Source organism: Lygodium microphyllum, chromosome 5, assembly GCF_053477565.2.
Source record: "Lygodium microphyllum isolate KBCC chromosome 5, Lygodium_microphyllum_v1.1.10, whole genome shotgun sequence".
Lineage (NCBI taxonomy): Eukaryota > Viridiplantae > Streptophyta > Polypodiopsida > Schizaeales > Lygodiaceae > Lygodium > Lygodium microphyllum.
This window is the reverse complement of record NC_141139.1, coordinates 163,753,625-163,772,061: the sequence shown is the minus strand read 5'-3', so window position 1 is coordinate 163,772,061 and position 18,437 is coordinate 163,753,625. Positions and strand designations below refer to the sequence as shown.

General features: G+C 42.4%; 1 protein-coding gene across 3 annotated transcripts in view; it reads left to right on the top strand.

The window, feature by feature from the left end:
- MLH1 (MUTL-homolog 1) overlaps positions 1–18,437 on the top strand; it is a 171,877-nt gene that overhangs the window by 41,265 nt on the left and 112,175 nt on the right. For all 3 annotated transcript variants that reach the window (XM_087678631.1, XM_087678633.1, XM_087678632.1), the window contains 3 exons: positions 16,485–16,633; positions 17,930–18,028; positions 18,174–18,243. In XM_087678631.1, coding sequence (XP_087534757.1) covers positions 16,485–16,633; positions 17,930–18,028; positions 18,174–18,243 — 318 coding nt within the window. The remainder of the gene's footprint in view (positions 1–16,484; positions 16,634–17,929; positions 18,029–18,173; positions 18,244–18,437) is intronic.

The following is an 18,437-nucleotide window of genomic DNA, read 5'->3' as shown; positions in this document are numbered from 1 at the left end:
TTACACATGCAGTTATGACTCTTCTTGGGCTGATAGAGCATTTAGTTCTACTGAGGATGTAAACACTTGGTTTTTTGATAGTGGTGCTTCTGGGCACATCACATTTCGCAGAGATCTATTTTCTTCTGTTGGTGTAGCTCCAGTTGGCAAGTCAGTACAGTGTGCTAATAATGCATTATACCATGTTAGAGGTATTGGGGAGATTGTGCTCAGAGCCATTGATGGCTCTATTCTCCGCCTACAAGATCCTTTGTTTGTGCCAGGTATAATGAAGAATTTGCTCTATATTTTTTCTTTGGCACGTTGTGAATTGCAGGTCATCTTTGATGATCACAGATGCATGGTGAGAGACAATGAACACATGATTTTGGTCTTGATTGGCACTTTATGTCGTGGGCTATATGAATTGGATGTTCTTTCAGTTGATCAGTCAGCATACTTGGCATTCACTCTTACTCCTGCTATGATATAGGTGGAGTTATGGCATGCTCGCATGGGGCATGTGAACTATGATAGCTTGATGCCCTTACAGCGTACACAGATGCTAGATGGATTACCTCTTTTGGAGAGACCTCCTCAGCACTTGTGTGAAGGATGTATTTTGGTGAAAATGCATCGGTTTTCATTTCCCCATGATGTTGCTTTTAGAGCCATAGCTAGGTTACAGATAGTGCATTCAGATGTATGTGGGTCTATGGAGACAAAGTCATTAGGTTGATGTTACTATTTTGTGACTTTTATCAATGACTTTCCTCACTTCTGCTGGGTCTATTCTTTGGTGAAAAAGTTACAAGTGTATGATGCATTCTTGGCTTTTGTAGCACTTGTTGAGAACCAATCTGGTTGTAAAATAAAGACTCTCTGTTCGGACTGAGGGGGGGAATATATATCCTCTGTGCTGAATTCTTTTTTGAAGCAGAAGGGCATTGTTCATCAGTTCACTACTGCTTATACTCCACATCAGAATGGGGTTGCAAAGAGGAAGAATCGGTCACTCATGGAGATGGCCAGATGTATGCTAAAAGCAAAGAGCTTGCCACAATTTTTGGATGGAAGCTGTAATGTGTGCTTGCCATCTTTTAAACAGATGCCCCACCAAAGCAATAAAGAATATTACACCTTTTGATGCATGGAACAGCGGGAAACCTTTTGTTGGGCACTTTTGTACCTTTGGGTGTCTTGCATATGCACACATTCCCCAGGTACTCAGAAAAAAGTTAGATAACAAGGCTGTCAAATGCATTTTTGTGGGATATAGTAGTGAGAGCAAAGGCTATAGACTCCATGATCCTATCTCTAAAAAGGTGTTTGTTAGTAGGGATGTACTATTTGATGAAAAATCAGAATTGTCCCCTGCTGGTTTTGACACATATCAGGCTGCCCATGATGTATTTGAAGGGCTGCTGCCCATTTCATTTGGTGATTTAGCTGGAGTTTCAGCAAGTGAACTTAATGTTCAGCTAGTTGCTCCATTGAAAAATGCAGGAAATCAGCCATTGGCTGATCTGAATATTCAGCAAAGTGCTGAGATTGAAATTCAGCAAGAGCTTATGCATAGTCAGGACAAATGCCTAGATGGTATTTATAGGCTATGAAAGATAGTCATCTGGATGCACCCATGGTTGGTCGTACAAGAAGGCAAGCTCGTATGCATGATACTGCACATACCATGGAGTTTGTTATGGCAGCAAGTACAGTTGATGATGAGAGTCTGAATGTTTTGAGGATGCACAACAAAGTGTGGATTGGATGGTAGCAATGCAAGTTGAATTAGATTCTATCATTAAGAATCGAATATGGGATTTAGTGTCTTTGCCCTTTGGGAAGAAAGCCATTGGAACAAAATGGGTCTACAAGCTGAAACGGAATGTAGATGGATCCATTGACAAATATAAGGCAAGGCTTGTAGCCAAAGGCTATGCATAGAAGAAAGGCATTGACTATGAGGAGACATTTGCTCCTACCTCCCGAATGACTACCATCAGGTCTATGGTTGCTTTGGTTGCCCATTATGGATGGACTATGCATCAGTTAGATATTAAAACTGCATTTTTACATGGGGAACTTCATGAGGAAGTTTATGTACAACAGCCCATTGGTTTTGTAGTTGAGGGATCTGAACACTTGGTTTGCAAGCTGAAAAAGGCTTTATATGGTTTGAAACAAGCTCCTAGAGCTTGATATGCAAAGATTGATGCCTTTTTACTCAGCCAAGGGTTTATAAACAGTTCATTTGAGTCTACCCTTTACGTATGTAAAGAGGGGGGATCCATGCTAATCATTTATCTATATGTTGATGATCTTTTGCTTACAGGGACACATGTTGATCAGATTTTAGCATTCAAACAAAATTTGCAGAAAACTTTTGAAATGTCAAACTTGGGGTATTTGCATCATTACTTGGGTATTTAGTTCATACATGATGCTAGAGATATTGGTTTATGACAGTTAGGGTACATTGGTAAACTTCTTGAGAAGTTTGGCTTACAAGATTGCAAGTGAGTCTGTACACCAATGGAAGCTGAACTAAAGCTGTCATTACATGATGAGAGTGATTTGTTTGATATACATACATATGCTTAAGTAGTTGGATGTCTTATTTACCTATGCAACACCAAGCCGGACATATTGTTTGCAGTTTCGGCCCTGAGTAGATACATACATCAGCCACGCATGTCACATTGGCAAGCTGTTAAGTATGTCTTTCGTTACTTGCAGGGTACTAGATCTCTTGGATTGCTTTATGCCAAGGGGGGACCATTGCAGTTACATGCTTATAGTGATTCTGATTGGGTTGGTAATTATGATTCACGTTACTCTACTAGTGGCAATTGTTTCTTTCTTGGCTCATCTTGTATATCTTGGTTTAGCAAGAAACAATCCATTGTTGCAACATCGTTATGTGAAGTTGAATGCAAGGCAACTTTTACTACCATAGTTGAATGCATGTGGATTAGATGCTTGCTAGCTGATCTGGATGTATTTGTTATGGAGCTTACTTCTTTGTTTACTTACAGTCAGAGTGCCATTGCAGTGGCACAGAACCCATTGTTTCATGCACGCACGAAACACATTGAGATACATTATCACTTTGTCAGAGAGAGGCTACATGCAAGTGATGTCAGCCTTGTCGGTGGCGGATGATCCTTGTGCTTTTGATCACTCTTCACTCCAGGGGGGTTTGTTGGGTTTCACTCATGTCTACGCTCACAAAGGAGTGTCGGTGATTAGTAGGACACTGGGGCTCTTTTTACTCTCGATACGAGAGTTTTTTTTTCCTAGACTTATTGTCTTCTTTCGTATGTGCTTATGTCACACACTTATGGGCACTTATTGTGTTTGGGTGTGAACACCCCCTACAACCCTAAGGTTTAAGGGTTGTACTTTGTACTTTTAGTTAATACTTTAGATTATTGCATTGGGTGTCGTGCTTCACTCTTCACACTATCTACTGCATTCTTAGCTGAGCTTTGATCCTCTCTCTCACAGAGGATAACATGGTGGTGGCGGTAGAGATGTCTGATAAGGAGTAGGAGGGGGAATAAGAGGTGGGTAGATAGAAATAGACTATGGGTATCCAATGAGTGCCGATTGATATGGAGGCACTGAAACATGACACATAAGTCTTGTCCAAATGTCGACTCGGACACATCATAATGGCTAGAGAATCCACTAGGTAATGCCATGTAGGCAAGTTGTGGCACCAAGAGATCCATATTTGGGAGAGACCGGGGAAATACCCAGGCTGCAATGATCCCGACAGCGTGTGAGGAAAGGTTGGAATACCACCCAGTTGAGGAAGAGAGGAGGTCCTAACATTTGTGCCTAAGTTTGAAGAACCCCTCGGTGTGGTGAATGAAAACACATGTGATCCTACATGAGAGGCAACATGCAGTGCACTTAATGGAGGTTGAAAGGATGCGGTAGCGGAATAAGAGGGTGGGATGGGAGGGAGATTAAATGGATTTGTGATAGATGTGGATGTGGGAATTAATGTGGGCTCCTTCTGTCCATTAAATGCATTAAATGAAAATAATGTTGATGAAGATGCATCTAGTTCATTTTGACCTTTGAAAACAAAATTGTTTAAAGGAAAAAAAGAGGAAGGAGTACTCAGTTTCTTGTTTCAATTGCTTACCTAAACTTGAGTTGATAAATAAATATCTGTCTTCCTCGTTACTCATAAACTAGAAATTGTTTTGGATATATTTTTCATCATGAAAATCATCCATACCAATAAGAGAAGGGAAATCCTCATTAACAGAATCTAAAATGGTAGACATACTTGACACCGGAGAGAATAAGTATGAACTCAATGGAGTGTACTCTATGCCAGTTTTTACTTGCGGATGGCTAGTCCTAAGTGGAGATTCCGACCTTCTTGCATGATCAATAGATTGGTGCACTGAATCTAAAGGGTGAAATTCAGACTTACCTTCTATCTACTACTTGGCTTTATGCATCAAAATGAGATTGTATTCCGTTGGAGTGATCTCGTAAGGTCGTGGAACACCGTGGTGGTCCAATGTCTGTCCGGCCATGTCCAGAGCTTGTGAAGCAAGCTGTGAGGCCCATTCTGACTCGTTCGTCGATGGATTTAGCTCTGATGTGAGAAGTGCGGAAGTAGTGTTGAAGTCATTTGTCCTTCTATTGTTCCTACTTCTAATGTAGAGTTTTCAAATCAAGGCCTAAGTTTCTCTCAGAGAACTCGGCTTTGATACCATGTGAAGAAATACCCTAACATAGAAACACAAAAAAATACCGTACGACAAAGCACTAACTGATAAAACACAATTAGGATTAGGGTAACTTAGAGACAATGAACACAGAGTATGAATGAAATGATATGACCATTGAATATACAATGCTCATGCATCACACTATGTAGTGAATGCATATTATACCTCGAACTCCTATATCTCAAGGATCAGGGTAGGGGTAATGAGCTAGAGGGTGTGTCGTACTCCGAATGAATTCCGAATTGTAGCAAGGCAGTCTCCAGATATTGAATACCAGCAAATGCAGCCAAGGAAGGTTGGATTTGACGTAGACGGCAGTGCAAGAGAGAGAAAGAGTAAAAACGCAGGTGAGGAGAGAGATTAAAAATGCAAGCTGTAAGAGAGAGAAAACAGCAAACGTAGGCTGAAGGAGAGAGAATAAAAACGCAGGATAAACCAGCAACAGCAGTTGGCATGCTTAAATCAGCTCCGAATAATGTATGGTAGGCTGAAAACAGGCGCCAAACTTTTGTAGACAGCCATAGCTAGCTTGGACCGTGATGCCCTTCACGTTTGGGGTGTGGGCAGCAAGCTGAAATACTTGAAATCTGCAAAAACGAGATTAGGGCTGAATGAAGGGAAATATACCTATTTATAGAAAGTTGGGGCCCTTCCAAGTAGATTTGTGCTTATGGGATACAAACACCCTCTATGAACATATTTCTTTTTAAATAAACAAGGTTTCTTCTTTAATTAAGCATGTTTTGGCGCTATTTAAGTGAAGTTAATGCATTTTTAGCTCGACACCTCCTCATAGGCCCAACAACAGTGGCACGAGAAGTGGGCCAACTAAGTTTTTTTTTCCTTATTTTTTATTCCAAGGCATCACTCCAAAATAACTAGAGCATCGACCAAAGGGTGCGCGTTGGCTGTCCAATGGTTTATTAAGACTATAGAGGCGATGATTATCTTACCAAGGCAATCCAAGTGATGACTCCAAAGAGGCGAGGGCATGGAACAAAGGGTGCACGTTGGTTGCCAGTGGCCTACGAAGTCTTGGAAAGGTGGATGGAATCAGCTATGGATTTTATTTTTTTGTTTGGAGGGCTTTGTAGTTTTGATAAATTTAACATTAAGTGAGGGTTTCAAATCAATTTTCGTCCTATTGAGTATCCGTGCTGCAAAGGGGAGAGTGACAAGGGATGGTCGAACCCAAGACCTTCACAAAACAAGCATACTATCTCGACCATTACTGATTGTCGTTGAAAAAGTAAAATGACTAAGGTGTCGGTGACACAAATATAGCAAAGATGTGAAGCAAGCAAGACAAGCAAAGCAAGCAAGCAAGTTAGGGAGAAGTGCCTTGGAGATTGCCATATGCAATGCCATGAATATGGTGGATCTAGAATTGACCACTCCAAAAGATCAAAAAGGGATAAACGCGCTTAGGTGTATGTTTACATGAACAAAATGCTAATGCATGAGCTATTGACTTAGAAAAAAAAAAGGGCTTTGTAGTTTTGATAGATTTAACATTAAGTGAGGTTTTCAAATCAATTTTTGTCCTACTGAGTATTTGTGCTCCAAACAGAAGAGTGACAACGGATGGTTAGACCCAAGACATTCACAAAACAAGCATACTATCTCAACCATTACTAGATGTCGGTAAAAAAGAAAAACGGCTAAGGTGTGGGTGACATAAATATAGCAAAGATGTGAAGCAAGCAAGACAAGCAAAGCAAGAAAGCAAGCTAGGGAGAATTGCCTTGGAGACTACCATGTGCAATGCCACGAATATGGTGGATTCAGAGTCGACCACTCCAAAATACTGAAAAGGGATAAATGCGCACAGATGCATGTTTACCTGAACAGAATTCCAATGCATGGGGTAATGCAAAGGGAGATGCAAGATATCATGCTCACACAAAATGCAATGCAACGGTGCCACTTGGACAATGCTCTCATAAGGGAATTGTTCACTTGCTCAAGTGGCCTTTTATAATCGTGCTATCTTGACAGTGTGGTTGAAGTTACAAATATCGTAAGTACAATATAAAACAATAAATGAATGAATGAATGTCTAAAAATTGTAAGCATAATCATTGTCACTATTAAGAGAAGTAGCCACCCTCTCTCAAACTGGAAGGGAAAGGAAGAGGAAAGTATTCTATTCTCGTCAATTTGAAGTAGTGGAGGGTGTATCCAAGCCGATTCTGGGGAGAAGATACTAAAGAACTGTCCGATTGACCGCTTTGGTCAAAATGATTGCAAAATTGTTTGATGAAGGCACAAACTCTAGGTGGATAGTGCCTAGGTCAACTTGCTCTTTGGAAAAGTGGAAGTGGACTTTCACTTGCCGCATTCGTGGTGTGATTGATCGGATCAGTTGCAAGGGCAATGTCACTCTGGTTATTGTAGTAGACAACTTTGGGAGAGTCACAAGGGAAGTGAAGTACCGCCAGTAAAGTCCTTAGATAGATGGCCTTGATGGTGCCATTGAAGAGAGCCCTATACTTAGCCTCGGTCATAGAAGTCGCCACCGTCTCTTGCTTATGACTAGACCAAGAAATGGGAGCTATGCCCAAGGTGAAGAGGTAGCTACCATGGGAATGTTGGGTGTCAGGATCTCTTGCCCAATCAGAATTAGTGCACAACTACAAAAATAAATCGGAACCATAAGTGAGGCCATAAGAATAAGTACACCGTAAATAACACAACACATGAAGACATGCAATTCAATGTGGTTTCCTAGGTACTGTGAAATATTGACCAAGTCCACTTTCACTTTTCGAGAGAGCAGGTTGAGCTAGGTACTATTCGCCTAGAGTTTGTGGCTTCATCAGACAATTTTGTAGTCATTTTGACCAAAGCGATTAACCGGCTAGTTTTTTAGTACCTCTTGGATACACCCTTCTTTACTTTTTTTGATTGATTGGGAGAGGATGCTTTTCTCTTACTTTCCCTTTGAGTTTGAGAGGGGGCTACTACTTCCCTTTGCATTATCCCATGCATTGGCATTTTGCTCATGTAAACATGCATTTGTGTCTGTTTATCCATTTTCGGTCTTTTAGAGTGGTCGACTCTGGATCCACCATATTCGTGGCATTGCATATGGTAGTCTCCAAGGCAGCTCTCCCTAGCTTGCTTGCTTGCTTTGCTTGTCTTGCTTGCTTCACATCTTTGCTATATTTATGTCATCCACACCTTAGCCGTCTTTTCTTTTTCGCCGACACCTAGTAATGGTCGGGATAGTATGCTTGTTTTGTGAATGTCTTGGGTCTAACCATCCCTTGTTACTCTCTTGTTTGGGACACAGATACTCAGTATGACGAAAACTGATTTGAAAACGTCACTTAATGTTAAATCTATCAAAACTACAAAGCCCTTTAAAAAAAAAGTCAATAGCTCATACATTGGCATTTTGTTAATGTAAACATACATCCGAGCGCATTTATCTCTTTTTGGTATTTTGGAGTGGTCGACTTTGGATCCACCACATTCATAGCATTGCACATGGCAGTCTCCAAGGCACTCTCCCTAACTTGCTTGCTTGCTTTGCTTGTCTTGCTTACTTCATATCTTTGCTATATTTGTGTCACCGATACCTTAGCCATTTTACTTTTTCAACAACACCTAGTAATGGTCGGGATAGTATGCTTGTTTTGTGAAGGTCTCGGGTTCGATCATCCCTTGTTACTCTCCCATTTGGGACACGGATACTCAATAGGATGAAAACTGATTTGAAACCCTCACTTAATGTTAAATCTATCAAAACTACAAAGCCCTTAAAAAAAAAAAAAAATCTATAGCTGATTCCATCCGTCTTTCCAAGACTTGGTAGGCCATTGGGTAGCTGATGTGCACCCTTTGTTCCATGCCTTGGCCTCTTTGGGGTCATCACTTGGGTTGCCTTGGTAAGATAATCATCGCCTCTATAGTCTTAGTAAGCCACTAGGCAGCCGATGCACACCCTTTGTTTGATACTCTGGTGGTTTTGGGGTGGGATGCCTTAGGGTAAAAGATAAAGAAAAAAAAAAGACTTGGTTTGGCCCACTTCTCGTGCAACCGTTGTTGGGCTTGTGAGGGGGTGTTGACCTAAAAATGCATTAACTTCTCTTAAACAATGCCAAAACATGCTTAATTAAGAAAGAAACCTTGTTTATTTAAAAAGAAACGCGTTCCTAGAGAGTGCCTATATCCCATAAGCACAAACCCACTTGGGAGGGCCCCAACTTTCTATAGATAGGCATGTTCTCCTCCATTCAGTCCTAATCTCGCTTTTGCAGGTTTCAAGTATTTCAGCTTGTTGCCCACACTCGAACACGGAGGATATCACGGTCCAAGCTGGCTATTGCTGTCTACAAAAGTTTGACGCCTATTTCCAGCCTACGACACATTGTTTGGAGCTGATTTCAGCATGCCGACTACTGTTGCTGTTTTTCCCTGCGTTTTTAGTCTCTCTCCTCACTTGCGCTTTTAGTTATTCTCTCTCTTGCAATGCTGTCTACATCAGATCCAACCTTCCTTGGCTGCATTCGTTGGTGTTCGACATTTGGAGGTTGCCTTGCTGCGATTTGGAATTCGTTCCTGGTATGACACAGTCTCTAGCTCATGCTGCCCTAATCCTTGAGATATAGGAGTTTGAGGTATAATATTCATTCACTACATAGTGTGTTTGCCGCATGAGCATTGTATATTCAATGGTCATATCATTTCATTCATACTCTGTGTTCATTGTCTCTAAGTTACACTAACCCTAACTGTGTTCTTCTATTAGGCCGTGCTTTGTCATATGGTGTTTTTTTGTGTTTATGTGTTAGGGTATTTCTTCACACTTGCTACCTTTTCTCTCTTACAAATTTGCTCACTAACTTGCTCACTCTCACTCGGTCTCACTTTCACTCTTTCTCTCACCTTGTACTTTTAGTCATTCTTTTTCATTCTCTTGCTGTTACGACTTCTCATGAGGCATCTGTGGATGAGATTGCTACACCAAGAAAGCCTTAATAAATGGAGTACATCCATTTAATGCCTCCCAAATTTTAGCATATGCATGGGTATTTTGTAGAACTCTCTACTTGCCTAGTATTTGAAAGACACTGGTCATTGGCGGTATCTTTGTAGGCTCAATTAAAAGACTCGTGATGAGAGCTTGTTCAACTAAATACTCCTAGTTTCCCCTTGTGCTCAAAACAATGGGCACATAGCATCTTCAATTCCTTTTGGACCCCTTCAAAGGGGGAAAGAAGGAATGCGACAAGATCCACATTGACTCACTCTTGGCAAGGTGGATGGCCTACTTTGATTCGTAGCAGTTTAGTGACATGCAACATAGTGGGTGGATGTGAATCATGTAACAAGGGAAGGTGCTGTTGAGCTAAAATATGCATTACTTGCGGATGAGCCTCTTAAACAGTCCCAAAACACACTAAAACTGCTCTTTTAGAATGAAACCCTAAAATTGGGAGCGGTTCGAGAGATTTTAGTGGAAACCCTAATTTTTGGAACGCCCTTCCACATCTATAAATAGACAGGATGCCCCCATTCAACCATCATCCTTGTTTGCAGGTTACACCAGTCCACAGACCCTCTGCTGCTGTTGATGCCCAGTTTCCAGCTTGCAGCCTGTCTCCATCTGCTGTCCAGCCATCATCGACTGCAGCCACATTATCTTCAGCCTGTCCATTGCTGTAGGCAACAGCTCTCGGCTGCTGGCGACTGCTCCAGACTGTCCCAGGCTGCTGTTCAGCCTGTTGTCCATCATCTCTAAGGTCAGCCAGCTTGCATTTTCAGCATTGCAGGCCCTGACACTCTCAAAGACTGTTTCAGCCTGCTGTTTACAGCAGACAGTGCACAGTTTCCAGCCTTCGATCGATGGGCGTTTACCAGTTTCCAGCCTCCAGACTGCTGCGTTTTGGTGACCATCTTGCTGCCATTCACTATTCAGCACTCCTACACTCCGACTGGTGGTTACAGACTTGGGATCCGTCTTCAGTGGACGTCACACTCCGACATTGCTCTGCCCTTGAGCACATTGTATACTCTTACATTCATTTACAGCATTCATTCACTTCAGAATTGTGTTCTCTCTCCCCCTTCTTCTGTTAGTGTTTGAGTTTTGAGTTTTGCGTTTAGGGTTTGAGTTTTGCTCTTTGTGTTTGTGTCTATCTCTTTGTGTTTCTGTCGTGGTAGTTCACTCTGTGTGTCCTCAGCGCAAACCCTAGCAGTTTCCTTCACATGGTATCAGAGTCGGTGCTCTTGTTAAGAGTATCTTGCGGACATTGTGGAGAGCTAGTCTTTGTGCGAGGCACACAATATGACTCATAACTGAATCACAATGTCCCAGACACCTTTTTTTCCAGTTCATATGATGTCTTATCAGGCTTCTCCATCATTGGAGGCCCTGAGACGGCATTATGGACTCGATGAGGAGGACAACACTCCACCTTCACCAGATTTCACTAATATGACAGAGGAGGACTTTGAGGAGTACTATCGCAACAAGTATGGTGATGTTTACACCCCTCCTACTAGTTTTGCTACCACATCGGGACCGGTTGGTGAGGCTAGCCATCTCTCCGATCATGGAGGACATACGGCATTTGGAACGTCTGGCGATCCATCTTTATCATGTCAGCTAGGTGCAATGTCAGGTTTATACAATTCTTTTGTGTTGCATGAATCAAAACCCTCGCCTGTTTTTTCTTTTGAGGTATAGGATTCGGATGGCTTTGCGTATGTGAACTTCAATAGAGGGAGCTCACGCAGCAGACGAAATTTAGGTACATCTATAGCTTCTGTTTCATTTGAGCATATCACACACACTTCTCACTTCCCTCCCATCCCATCCTCTTCTTTATTACACCTCTCATCATCTTTCCAAAACCTTGGATTACACTTCACATCTGCATCACACACCCTAGGGGTTGGATCTTTCATCTCCGCTTCTAGCACCTTTTCCTTCTCCACCCCATTTTCTACCTCTTTGCACCATGGTACTTCGTTAGGAGGAATGCCATCCTTTAACACAGTGCCTCTCACCTTTCAGCACATGAGCACACCCATAACTCCTAGGACGACTATGATGGGCATCCCCCTCACTATCCCCAGCTTTACATCTCCCATGACCACTCATACGCAAGGGTTTCCATCCTCAGCTTATGGTGCGTCTTCACACTCTATTTGGGTTACAGCTACGCAGGGATTCCCATCTTCTACTTATCTTGTTTTCGTCCCACCTCCTTGGGTTCCTCATGTGGCTACCATGCCCATGCCTAGTTAATCCATCCTTACCTATGGATTCACCTTGCACACTACACGCATGCTTGCTGGGCACTCTAGGGCCTATTCCCAAGTGTATACTCCCTCATTCTACCCACACCACACTTTTTTACACTATGCATCTCCGAGCACTACCACTCCTGTTGCAACGGCCAAGAATGCCTTCACGAATAAGACACGTTTTAACAGGTCAAATTTTACTACTTGGTTTAATTTCATGCAACAAGTGCTTGAGTCTCAGGGTCTTTGGGACCTCATCATTGGTCTAGAGCCTATGGTGGACCCTCCACTAGCTCACCCTGATTACATCCGTCAATGGAGAGCTCGCAATGCCATAATCAATGTTGAGTTGATGCAAGGATTGCTTCCTGAGTTTCACTCTCAGTTGTAGCACTTCTCGCTCGCATCAGAGCGTTGGAGTCACCTTCTCGACTACTATGCGGCTTGAGATCGTACTCGGCGCATCAATCTCGACTTTGAGCTTCAAGAGTTGTCTATTAAGGAAGGGGATGATTTGAAAGTCAAGCTGGTTGAATATAGGCGATTACTTGCCAAGTTCGCTACTATTGGCTCTTCAAAGTTTAGATTGACGATCAGGTTACATTCTTCTTGAATAAGTTGCCCGACAAGTATTTCAATTTCATTCAACATATTATCTCCTAACCTAGATTGTCAACCTTCTACGAGTTCGAGTTCCAGTTCTTGCGTTACGCGAGATTGTATGATCAAGTCCACAAAAAATCCTCATCACAGCCTTATTCAGAGCAGAGGGCGTTGGTTGCCTCTTCTTCGGGAGGGACAACCACTAGTGGCAAGAACTCGCTAGATGTGAAGGCAAGCCAATCAAAGGGTGACTTCTATTCCTTAGATGGAACCAAAGAATCCAGACCTATCTGGCAGCAACTCCCTAAGAAAAACCGGTTTTACACACATTGCCAGAGAGCAAGCTACGTGGACGAGGAGTGTCGCTCAAAGGCCCAAGGTTTTCCACCTAAAAAGCCTTAGCAGACCATTGCGATTGCACAGTCCAGTGGGTCTACGTCCTCCGCTCTTGCTTCATCTGCTCATTCAACATTCGTTGCTGCTGCTGTTGGATATGTGGCTCGAGTATAGCCTCAACGGCTCATCTCTTTCACTACCCCTGAGGGATTGGCTGATTGGTTTGCAGGTTCCGATCCCGTTGCACTTCATGTATCTATCTTACCTTCGTTCCCACCTCGTTAAGCGTTCCCTTAGCAGATCCTTGCTACTAGACGTACGTGATGGTGGTCTCCTTCTTAGCCTAGCATGTCTCTAGGTCCTTTCGGATACCCTAGGTCAGTCTAGCATTCATTTTTCGCACTCTTAGAGTCGGGCCCATAGGATTCATTGTTCTTAGCTTTTTCATTTTTTTGTCTTCCACCGCATTTACTCACACACATACACATTCATTGCATTTATTTTGAGTTAGATTTTCTTTCTGATTTGTTTTGCTTTGGAGCATCTCACCACTAACCTTTATGTTTGAAGATTCTCTTCTCTTTTGTAGGGTTTTTTTGCCTTTCAGTGTAGGGCTAACTTGCAGATTGCTTTGGTCCTCCCTGGGCTAGAGACGTGGGGATGCGCACCGTTCCTTTCATGGTTTCATCATCCTAGGAGTGCTTGCTCTTCTTCCAGCATGGCAGTTTCCCCTCCCGAGGTGGATCGTGCAACATCTCAATGCTATCATGGTGGTGACTTCTACCTTGCTCTTCTAGTGGGGTACTTCATCCACTTTATCTTCTTTCATTCCTTATGGTTCTCGGCACCCTATGAAGACCGATATCAGGCTCCTCTTCCTTCTTCGGCATCTATATCCAAGTTGAGAGGGGGTTCCTACCCTTCTTGGTATTTTACAGGCTTCAACACTTTGTCTTTAACATTGACTTCTTCCCCCTGTTGTACCTTACCCTTTGCATTGTATGATTACATCATCTTTTCACTAGGGCGCTTGGGCAAGTGAACAATTTCCCCACGAGGGACACTATCCAAGTGGCACCTATTGCATGAGCATTCTTCAGCATGTAGCATACATTGCATCTCATTGTGCAAAGCACCACTTGCGCGGATCCTAAGCTGTTTCCACCGACGGTTGTTGTTCCCACACCACCATCCTTCTTCATCACATGGATACTTCATCACCTATTTTTCCTCGTCATCGACACCCTGAGTGGATGGGTTAGCTTGTACTGTTTTGTGATGTGTTGGGTGTACCCTCCCTACTCCCATCTTCTAGGCCACTTTTACTCAATTGGCCGCATCCTATTAAATTTGCTTCACTTATTAAAAAAAAAAAACAAAAAAAATCCATGTAGTTCCATCCACCTCTGTAAGGCTTGGTAGGCCACTGGGCAGTTGATGTGCATCTTTTGTCCGATCCCCTGTCCTCTCTGGGGTGACTACTTGGATTCCCTTGGTAAGATAACCATTGCCTCTGTAGTCTTGGTAGGCCACTGGACAACTGATGTGCACCCTTTGTCGATGCCTTAGCTGCTTTGGGATGGGATGCCTTGGGGTACATAAACATCACAATGGATGGCCTAACCTTTCAGCTCAGTTTTGGGCTTGAGAGGGGGTGTTGAGCTAAAATATGCATTACTTGCTGATTAGCCTCTTAAACAGCCCCAAAACACACTAAAAATGCTCTTTTAGAGTGAAACCCTAAAACTAGGAGCGGTTCCAGAGATTTTAGTGGAAACCCTAATTTTTGGGGTGCCCTTCCACATCTATAAATAGACAGGCTGCCCCCATTCAGCCATCATCCTTGTTTGCAGGTTACACCAGCCCACACACCCTCTGCTGCTGTTGGCGCCCAGTTTCCAGCTTGCAGCCCGCCTCCATCTGCTGTCCAGCCATCATCGACTGCCACCACATTATCTTTAGTCTGTCCATTGCTGTAGGTAACAGCTCTCAGCTGTTGGCGAGTGCTCCAGACTGTCCCAGACTGCTATTCAGCTTGTTGTCCATCATCTCCAAGGTCAGCCAGCTTGCATTTTCAGCATTGTAGGCCCTGACACTCTCAAAGACTATTTCAGCTTGCTGTTTACAGCAGACTGTGCACAGTTTCCAGCCTTTGATCGGTGGTACACTGTTGCGTTAACCAGTTTCCAGCCTCCAGATTGCTGCGTTTTGGTGACCAGCTTGCTGCCATTCACTATTCAGCACTCCTACACTCCGACCGGTGGTCATAGACTTGGGATCCATCTTCGGTGGATGTCACACTCCGACATTGCTCTGCCCTTGAGCACACTGTACACTTTTACGTTCATTTACAGCATTCATTCACTTCAGAGTTGTGTTCTCTCTCTCCCTTCTTCTGTTAGTGTTTGAGTTTTGAGATTTGCGTTTAGGGTTTGAGTTTTGCCCTCTGTGTCTGTGTTTGTCTCTTTGTGTTTCTGTCGTGGTTGTACACTCTGTGTGTCCTTAGTGCAAACCCTAGTAGTTTTCTTCACAGGTGCATGCGTGGTGGACGAGGATGTGCCTCAAGCCAATTATCTAGAGTGAGTTTGAATTTGCCTTTAGAAACAATTCACAACAGAAGATTGGGTTGAAAGCTTAAGGAGGTTGTTTGAGCTTAAAATGGGAAATAAGACCTTGGTTGTATATTCATAGAAATTTAGAAATCTTTTCCATAAAATGAAGGATATGGACAATACAGGGGCATTGCTTCACATGTGCTACTTTTTTGAGTTGCTGCCAGGTGCTAGAATGAGATACTGCATAATGTTCCAATTCATTACAGGATTTCTACACTTTCAAATACGTTTGATGACACTTTGGTGGCTAGCATAGGGGGACTAGTTGTGGCATGAACTTCTTCTCATGGAGTCTCCTATGGCTTTAAGCCAAAGGAACCCCATAACAACCTTCAATCAGCTTGCTGCTTATTTGTGGAAGCACAATGGTGACTAGTGGAAATCTCTTGTATGGACGATCGGACAAAAAACTGCTGCTTGAATTGTCACAAAGAGGCAACTTATGCGCAGATGAGGATTCTTTGTGATAAGAAGAAAAATTGCATTTTCAGATACTGCCATTGAAGTACTAGGTATTTCTTATTCATTTTCAGCAGAGGATCGATTTGTTTATGGCCATAGATGCTTGCGTTGTCATGTGAAGAAGGCCTTATTTGTCCACGTGAGTTTTAACGGTCATCAGAGTAATCAATTGCCAAATCATTGCGGTTTACTTTGACAAGGACTCGATTGGCCAGGCAGATCATTAGCCACATGCTTAGTCTTCTCTGACACTCTCTTCTACCTTTTTCTTGCATTGATAATGATTGAGTTTCTTTTCTCCTAAAAGGATACAAGTTATGTGCGTATTTGGTTTTCTGGATAGATAGGTTCATTGGTTTTTTAGTATAAGGCGCCTAAACAAGGCCAAGTCTTTTTGTCAGGGTCACTACAAGAAACTATCTGCTATCTCCTTATTGTTATACTCTTTGTTTTATGGTGCTCTGTACAGATAGGCTTGTTGAATGTTCTGCATTGCGAAAGGCGATAGAGGTGGTCTATGCAGCTATTTTACCCAAGGCTTCCAAACCATTTGTGTACATGTCTATTTCTTTACCCACTGAGCATGTCGATGTGAATGTTCATCCAACAAAGAAAGAGGTACTTTATGTTGACATACTATGTTATTCAAGTGGTATACTGAATTGAAAATTTACCCAAGGCTTCCAAACCATTTGTATACGTGTCTATTTCTTTACCCACCGAGCATGTTGATGTGTGTGTTCATCCAACAGAAAAAGAGGGACTTTGCATTACACGATATATTCTTCATGTGATATACTGAATTTAAAATTTGTGTATCTAAAATTTTTACTTCCCTACTAAAATTCACTGAGTTTTCTTTTGCTTTTTACTAATACCAACAGGAATGGCAAAGATAAGGGAAAGCAGACAATCAATTTGAGTTTTCAAGATCTCAAACTTCTATCCTACCCCTTGTACTATTCCTTCCTAGAGAGTGGCCAGACTAGGAGATATCTATCCTATGTTGTTCCCTTCATCATTGGGAATGTTTTTTCAATTGTATTTCATATTAGTGGTGTTTATTGTTGAGGTAGCTTTTCATGTAATTTACTTTTTTTGGGGGGAGAGAAACTGTGGAATGGAAGGAGTCTAACTGGTTGCAGAAAAAGGAGTCTGGGGATCTATAATGCTAACTTTATAGAGTCCCTAAATGGAAGAAGGCAGTTAAATCATCCCAAGTAGCTAGAAAGGCCTATTACGTCCTCCTCTTGCACTTTGAGGCATCTTGTGGCATGGATAATCTTCCTCATGGCTGGGAAGGCATAGGGCATCCTCCTCATGCACTTTGAGCCACCTTGTACTCTCTCCCATTTGGTTTCAAAGGTATCAATAATCTTTCTCCAAATATGAGTGACTGTCTGAGTTGTGGTATGCTGATGCTCTATGGCCTTGCTGCATCTCGCCATCCAGATCTACGAGGCAAGGTTGCTAGTAACGACTTCCCTCTGTGACAATTCCCTGCATTCCTCTCTTGTCTGTCTGGATTCAGGAGTATGCTTGACATCTCACCTGCTAGTATGAGACGCGAAAAGATACATGTCCTGGAAAATGGTAGCAGATGTGTGTTTCTATGTGTTCTACGGTGTTCATCTATAATCAAAAATTATGAATTTATAGCAAAATGGGAGTGTGAAATTTGATGATGTGCAGATGGTGTGTCATTCAAATGCAGCAAGGTTTCTTAGCTAATTAATTTGAGGCTCATGAAATGACAATTTCAAAAGCGAACTGCTTCACTGTGTTTCACAAGTTCTGTTGCATGGCAACTTTGACTGTAATGAAAAGCAACAGTTTACAAATCTTACTGCAGTTGCATCAGATTTGAACTGTTCTAAGTCATCACCTTGATATAGCACTTGAATTTATTTACAGGTCAGCTTCCTAAATCAAGAAAGTCTGGTGGATAGTATTCAGAAGGCAGTTGAAGCAAAAATTATTAATTCGAACACTTCTCGCACGTTTTATACTCAAGTATGCCTTCAAAATTCAGAAATACTGTTCACTGGTCTCTGATGTGGTATTAAGGGGACATGCCTAATGAATCATGTGGGGTCTTTTCTCTCTTATGCTGCATGGTGGGCAAGTCTTCACGAAACCATTTTTCTCCCCCTTGCAGACAATGCTTCCTGGTGTTGCTGCTCCAGTGGCAAATAATGAGGATGAGCGAGGACCATCTACCAATGCAGGTGAATTGTGGAGGACAATATAGAGTAACATCTTTTATAGAACGTTTTAGGAAAAGGGTTATGCCTTAGCCATTGTAAGGGCTTACATACAAGGGCCCCACCATATCAAGTTTGTCGCTCTTAGAGGTTTAGATTAAAAAAGTGAAGCTGTCAAAATTTTGTCTGTCTTGGATGGTTCTTCTCTCTTTCGAATC